Raw genomic sequence first — 7,817 nt, 5'->3', positions numbered from 1 at the left:
AGAGGAGCAGCAACCCAAAGGCAAGAGACGGCATAGCTCAGGTAGAGCTAATAGTTCCTGAACTGCCTCATTATTAATCCTAGCCGGGTTAGAGCCTTACATAGATAAAGTTCCATTTTGATAGAGAGAGTTACCTTCTCACTACAACTATGAGTCACATGAGGGAAATTTCAAACCGCATTTACGGGGTGAAGGACTTCGAGCTGAGACTTATTTAAATACCAAGCTTGTGAACTATCCCCCACCCTATCAGAGGTTGACTTGGAGATTGACAACCATAATATTAGTAATCCATAGCCTAACAGAACGCGGCAGCGAGGAACAACCCGTCCATATAGCTAGTGGGGAGGATGGCACTACTGACAAAGACCGTCCGGCATTGCTTAGATAACAAAATCCGTTATTCCTTCACGATAAGCGGGTTCTTTCTAGGACCGATAGTTCAATTCAAGCGTATCATAGATCAAACTCTTTCAATTTAAGTCAAGTTTGTTGTAAGGTTAAAACCCCTTTACTAGTAGAGGCAGAACGAAAAATTGGAAAGCTTCCCAGAAAGCAATAGTCTCCATGTAAATCTCTTCTTGACCAGGCCAGGCCGAATCAGGCCACCCCTTGGGATGGGAATGGCCAGCCCACATGCATCATTTGATGATTGGTAATTCCATTGATCTTCTTTTGCTTTTCAGTTCAATTCAATGGCAAAATTGCCATTTGATACATAACATATCTATAAACTTTGTTGAAACTCTCATTTTTAATCCATTAGGTAAAAGATTTAAGGGATGATTGGAAAAAAAAAATGAAAATTCTGTGGTTGTATATTGAAAAAAAAAAAACTGTACAGTAATGTGTACTATTTTCCACTATTAGATCACATGAAAATCAAATTAAATTATGAAAAAATGTAAATGACTTATTGAAACTCGATCAAGATCTGACGGTTGAAGTTATTTTTTCCTTTTTTTTTTGCACCGTACCCATAGAAGAATCTCTTGAATCTTGGGGGCTATTTCTTTTGAACTTAAACTTTAGGGACTAAACCAAAACTTCCACAATAGTATAGGGACTAGTTATAATGTAAGAAAAACAATCCATTTAGAACAAGGAAATCAAGCACAAGCCGGATTGAGCTCAGATTTTTCCTTAATATGTCCTCTTTTCATGTCCCCCAAGTAAGATTATGTCACGTCAATTGGAATTATTTTAATTATCATGACTTTTTTAATTAACGTGATGAGAAATTTTAATTGATGTGGCATTTTAATTAACGTGTCATGATATTATTAAATGGACATGAAAGGAAATAGAAATAAGAAGACACAAGAGTCGGTTCCCCAGAAGCCTCATGGCTTTATCATCCTTGCATTATGTGTAGCATATTTAGATGAGAACAGTCACAATCACAATATCAAAGAGCACCCAGACCAAAACAATCACAAGCAATTCTTTCTGCAGCAATAAGACCGGAATAGATTAAAGCATCATTATGCAGTTTTTCACAAGGCAGACGAGAAACCCATAGCCTTGTTTTTGACAAGAGTATTCAAAAGAATATCCTGAGCCCGATTTGGACTAATGACCTTGCTTTTTCCCATCAATCATAATTGTCAACAGAAGTCAACGGGTCTTGACTAGGCTGAAAATTAACATCAAAGTTGTATCCCAAAAGTCATAACCAATTACCGGACATTTTCTGTCCCCCACCTGCCATTTTATACCTTGACAAAAGGGCCAGAAAACATACTTATATAGGAATCAAATCCCTATGTGCTGATAGAACTTGATTTGTTTGACAAGAACAGTAATCGTCACGTTTAACTCCTTTGACATGATTCTCAAAGCTTTCTTTGATTGATGTAAAGCTGTGTATGTCACAGTGAACAAGGAAAGTTGTTTATCGTCACTCAAGTTGAATCGATATTAGAGGTGGCGCCGTGGTGTAAGCCCCACAATGTGGGCCCAACCCACGGCCTGAGTCGGGAGGAAGAGGATTGCTCATCAGTATAACAGATTCAAAAATCAGAAGTTTCTCAAAAGAATTTTCTTTGGATTATAAGCATAATGGCATGGATGCTAAAGGCCAAAGATTATTTTGTTATCACCAAATGAGCCAGCTAAAGACCGCACTTTAGCCGAAAACATTTCAGAGAAACTTAAAACTGGAAAGAAAGGCAAGAGCAAAGATAATCTAAACAGTATCACAGTAGAAAATTCGGGAAATATGGAGTGAAAAGATCAGACATACAAGAAGAATCCATATTGGCAAAGCTTTAGTTTAGTATCCACTAAACTAGCCAAATACAGTTCTCATTATGGTAAAAACCAATAGTGTGCTTACGTAAATATACTGTAAGAATGACATGCTAAATAAATTAGTGCTTTATACGTATGCTTTGTTACCACTGGCAGGTGAATAGTTACGGAAGAACAATAAGAAGCTCCAGCCCTTTATTTCTTTCCCAAGATTTTTTGTAGAACTCTCTTCGCCATGGATAATCGCGATGTCTCTTTTTTACTAATTCATACACTTACGAGCAGCATTCTGAACTTTAACGAAAATCAGCCTCATCTAACCAGTCCAATTCATCCACTTCCCCCTCATCTCTCCTGCCATTTTTTATTTCCTAACCAACTTGAGGAATCGAGAATCCTTTATTTTAAACTTCGGCAGAAATCATAATAACAGATAGCCACACTCAAGTATTTTGTGACAAAATTTGCTCACTTCCACAACTATGAAACACTTGGACTAAATGAAATTGGTATACAATATTGAATCAACTGGTAGAAAAGCATGTCTAGTTGCAAGAATAAATCATGAGTTTTGCATTATATTCCAATAATTTAATGGCTGAGGATCAACCTTCTGTAAGACAATTTACATTCCTAGAACATCAACAGGTTCAAAGAACATTGTACAACGAAAACTTCAAGCAGAAACCGAGTCAAGAAATAAAACGCTACGCCCAACATTATAGACACTGGAAGAGCTGGCAAAGCTTTCTGGTACAAAGCCAATAGCATCAAAGTGACGCCAAGACCAGCTATAATAGCGAGATAGCACGCATAAACTGTCATATAGTCATACAGTGCTGCTCTCCCAACCAAGACACTGTAGAAGATGAAGTCTCCTAGGCCAAGCTTGATTGCACCAGATGACCCCAACCCCATCCCCTCCAGCAACAAATTCTCACTCGTCATAGCACTTTCCCGTTCAACCTGAGGGGCATTCATTCCACGATCAAGCAATGGAGCAGCAAGCTCCGAGTCCCTCTCCACAACCCGCCCCTCCTCAGCTCTCACCAAGCTCGCAACACTATCTCCACCGGGACTTGAATTTGAATCCGAAATACCATCGGCGTTCAGGTTGGACAACGCGTTATTCTCATTTCCAACCAAAACAGAATTGTCATTCAAATTCGGGTTAGCCCCAGTATTCAAATTCTCATTCCTCCTTTCTCTCCACACCCTCCTTTGAGTCACACCACCACTTGTACCAGAATCATTATAACTCACTGGCCTAGGCTCATAAACCAGTGCAGGAATATCTTCATCCCTGGAAATCGCAAGCTCAACCAAGAGCCTCAAAGGCCCGACGGGCAACAAAACCGCGGCGAGATCATACAATGCCATGGCAACCAACAGCACCCAAGTAGTCCATTCAGGCAAAAGAGTAAACCAATAGGCAACCAACATTCCAATAACAACTAAATACCCTTGTGTGACAAAAATCGCCATTTTTGACATGAAAACAGACAAAACCCCCACAACAGCAAAATTGAACAAAGCCACCAAAAATGTAATGCAATCAATTGGGATGTCAAAATCCTCAATCAAAAATAGGGCAATTTCACCTCCCAAAAACCCCAAAACGACGAAGGCTGAAAAACCCATGTAGTATTTCAAGAACTTAGTGCATCTCAAATAGAAAAGCAGAACTAAAACGAATGTGACGACAGTTACAACGGCCACAAAAACAAGGGAGTTCAAGAGGGCACCTACGAATTTGTCCCAGGTTGTGTCCGAGGTTGTTTCTGAGTAGGCTATGGTGGCTATGGAGCTCACAGTTGTCGAGGAATCCGAGGTGAGAATTGAGACTAAAATGACCACCATGAACATGCAGATTGAGACTGGCGTTATGATCCTGATGATCTCTTCGCCTAAGGACTCGAGAACGCTTCTGGGTCTCGGGATTTGGGCCATTGGGTGTGAGATAATTTGATCAATTTTGGTTCTTGGCAGTGTTTTGGTTGATGGGTCGTTTCAGTGTTGGTCGTAACGGTTGGGTTTTTTTCTTCTCTGAGCAGTCTGAAATTTTGCGATTTTGGGTCTTTATCCGACGGCTTGCTCAATGTCGAGTCAAATATAATGATACGATAATGAATTTCAACCGTCCATCTTGGCTACTCTGATTGCCATGACCATTATTATTTCCAAAAAAGAAGGGGGAAAAAAAATTAGTAAACATTTGGTTTATGGATTAGAATCATGTGATTATAATTATTTTTGATTTACGTGTATTTTTTATGAGAAAAACACTTGAAGCGAACTATGAACTATGATTCAAATCATGATTTGAATCCTCTAACCAAACATTATATTAGTAAGGGCTGCTTTTATCGGTAGAGATGTCAATGAAGTATTTGGGCAACATAGAAGGGGATCACTTTTGTCGGGGTGCTTAAAACTATAGGGTGCTTAAAACTATCGGATTTTCTGTCATGTGACAGAACAAAAACTCAATAAAAAAAATTAGTAGATGTTTAGTTTATGAATTAAGAACTATGATTTAGAATCATTTTCGATTTACGCATATTTTTTATGAGAGAAAATATTGTAACGAATCACAAATCATAATTCAAATCATGGTATGAATTTATCAACCAAACGCAAATTACCTTGAAATACTGATTATGGTTTTTTTCCTTCTCCTTTTTGTTCTCTCTCTTTCTCAGCCACTTCTCTTTTCTAATTTCCTTTTCTCTTCTCTTTCTTCACCTCTCTCACTCTCTAATCCAGTCGTCGACGCTAACCCCTCCACACCACTTCGTCTCTGGTTCTATGGCACATATCTTGCGCATCATCGAAAGATCCCATCGTTGCAACATCGCCTATCGCTGTCGACGAAATATTAGTGCCGCTGAGAAGGAAGAAGTGCAGACATCATCCTCATCAAATCTTGCACATCTTTGGTGCAAAATCGTGACCAGATCCGTCATGAGATTCTATTTTTGATAGATCAAAGAGGGACGATGCGAGGACTGTATAGAGATTAGAGATCCGCCATAGCCATCTTCATCGCCATCTTCATGCATCTCTGCCATCCCCGGTGTTTCTTTTTTTTATTATTATTTTCAGATTTGTTTGTGTTTTTTCCTAACTTGTTTGTGATTTTCTTTTTTTCATGACTAAGTTTGTAAATTTTTTGTTTTTTTTTTGTTTTTGTAAATTTTGTATAGTTGTGGAGAATTCTGTGGATTTTTTGTGTGAATATTTGTGATTTGAGGGGTTTTTTTTTGGTGATCTGGTTTTCAAATGTGACTGCCAGCCACCTAAAATGGCGGATGAGGGTGGTTACCGGCTTGTGGTTATTGCCGGCTGGTAACGGGTATCTTAGTTATACCGACTAGTATCTCTAGCGGAAACCGGCCAGTATCTCAAGTGGCAGCTGGTATCGTGGGAAATACTAATGGCAACTTGTAATTTTTTTTCCTAGTATTCTGGCGACATTGATGGCCGGACTAAGACCAATCATGACGGTTGCCGATTGAGATACCGTTGGTAACCGGCCGGGATACCACCATTACTAGGTGGTATTGTCATTGGATAACATTGGTATTACGGTTGGATACCGGCAATCATCGGCCGACAACTGGCAACCTTTGGCGGCCGATATCATGGTGGTTATTGGTCGGTAACTGCCGACTGATAGTGGATACCAATTGGTATCAACTATGGATGCCGATCGGTATCATGGTGGATACCAACTAGTATATTGAGGGTATATTTGGTATTCTAAATATAGTGTGTTGATGTGGCTGTGGTATATTGTGCAAAATTTTTAGCCTTTGGACACATGCCAATCCAAGCCTGAAACTTGTGGCAGTTGTCTATAAAGTCCAATGTCAATTGTGATGGGCCGACAAGGGGATAGGCCCATATGTACTTCGAATCGTGATTGGCTTGGCCCATTAAAACCGTGTCGTGCTCGGGGCAACCCAAGATTTAAAATCTTAGGCCCAGTCCGGCCCATAAGCCCAGGTCCATTGGTGCTTGTACTCGTGCCTTTATTGTGCTTGGCACAATGGATCTTTAGACCGGCCTATTAAACCATGGGCAATTTTTAAAAATACCCCTTGAAATGGAGTCCACATTTATTTCTACCCCGTAACATTAACTCATATATTTATACCTTTTAGACTATAACGAGTCAAGTAGTAGAGTTTTTTAAAAGGGTGCTTTTAATAGGACGAGTATTTAAGGAGGTAAAATCTATAATTTTCTCTTAAAACCATTGAGTCATTTAAAATTATTTTTTTGAACAGCTTTCAAATAAAATATAATTTAAATAAAAATATAATTTCATATGCTATTACTAAATAAAAATATAATTTCATATGCTATTACTAAGAAAAAAATAAAAAAATTGATGCCATCATTGTCATAAGTACTAATTTATAAATAAAAATTTCATTTTGTTTAAATTAGTACAGAGAAGATGAGACAACTAACATAAAGGGATAACAAATTAATACTAACGATAAATTATTGTAACAACAATTTGTATGCTTGTTTAGAGATATGTAAAATTATTAATAAAAAGAGAAATTTATATTTGTCGTGTCGGCCCATCGTGCTCAATGGGTCGTGTCGTGTTTGTGCTTATTGTCATGTCGTGTCGTGTCAGGCTCACGTGTCAAAAACTGTGACGACGTAGCTGAGTGGCCATCACTGAAACTAACTTTAACACATACTTTAAAAAATTTGTGGGACATTTTAAAAAAAAATGTTATATAGAATGCTGTAGCATTTTTTTAAAATGCTGTATAGAATGCTGTAGCATTTTTCTTTAAACTGACTATAACGACATAAATTTTGGTTTCCACTTTTGAGCACAACAAAGTATTTATACTTAAAAAAAAATAATTCCTTTTCTAACGAATAAATTTACATATAGGTACATTTTTGCTTCTCAAAATCTTGTTAGCTTACACAAACTTAACAATCATACTATAAACTTCCAAAACACAAGTTCATAGACATATTCAATAAAATCTTTTAAAACTTTAAACTATTGCAGAAATAACTGCGTGTGGTATCCATTCCCCGACCTCTACTCTGCTCATCCGCTGCCTCGCCATCAGTCCATCAGACATTATGTGCAGGTTGCTTACCTACAATATAAATACTCTGAAATGAGCTTTCGCTCAGCAAGTAGGAACTATTACTCGCAAAATAACTGAAAGTTCACATGAATGATATTCATGAACTGATTATGCTGAATTATGATTTCTTATCATAGATTTATTATCTGGTCTTATCTTTCTTACTGACGGGCCCGAGTGCTCGTACCATTGCACGCGATATACGGGACGTGAGGTTTCATAAGACCCCCATCGACTCTGTAATTAAAACTAAACTAAACTAAATGCCTCACTTGGGCCAGGGTACCTCTCATCTAGGAGGCTCTAAATTATCTCTCATCTAGGAGGTTCTAAAACTAGATTACCTCTCAATTAGGAGGTGGTACGGCACTCAACTGAAATTATTCTTATAAGTTCCTCTTGACTTATTAAGGTGTATGCAGTATGACATAT

The 7,817-nt window shown here is 38.1% G+C and overlaps 1 protein-coding gene across 1 annotated transcript; it reads right to left on the bottom strand.

Annotated features, from left to right (window-relative positions):
- Nucleotides 1–2,802: 2,802 nt before the first annotated feature.
- On the bottom strand, nt 2,803–4,288 carry LOC21390524 (presenilin-like protein At2g29900). The gene has a single exon (XM_010107196.2). The coding sequence runs from the start codon at nt 4,201–4,203 to the stop codon at nt 2,887–2,889; it is 1,317 nt and encodes a 438-aa protein (XP_010105498.1). The 5' UTR covers nt 4,204–4,288; the 3' UTR covers nt 2,803–2,886.
- Nucleotides 4,289–7,817: the final 3,529 nt, after the last annotated feature.

Source organism: Morus notabilis, unplaced genomic scaffold (assembly GCF_000414095.1).
Source record: "Morus notabilis unplaced genomic scaffold, ASM41409v2 Scaffold438, whole genome shotgun sequence".
In the NCBI taxonomy this organism is placed as follows: domain Eukaryota; kingdom Viridiplantae; phylum Streptophyta; class Magnoliopsida; order Rosales; family Moraceae; genus Morus; species Morus notabilis.
The sequence above is the reverse complement of the archived record's forward strand: the minus strand, read 5'-3'. Positions and strand labels throughout refer to the sequence as shown.

What these genes read in the sequence shown, in the direction of transcription:
- LOC21390524 (XM_010107196.2), bottom strand. Translation starts at nt 4,203, where the DNA reads ATGGCCCAAATCCCGAGACCCAGAAGCGTTCTCGAGTCCTTAGGCGAA.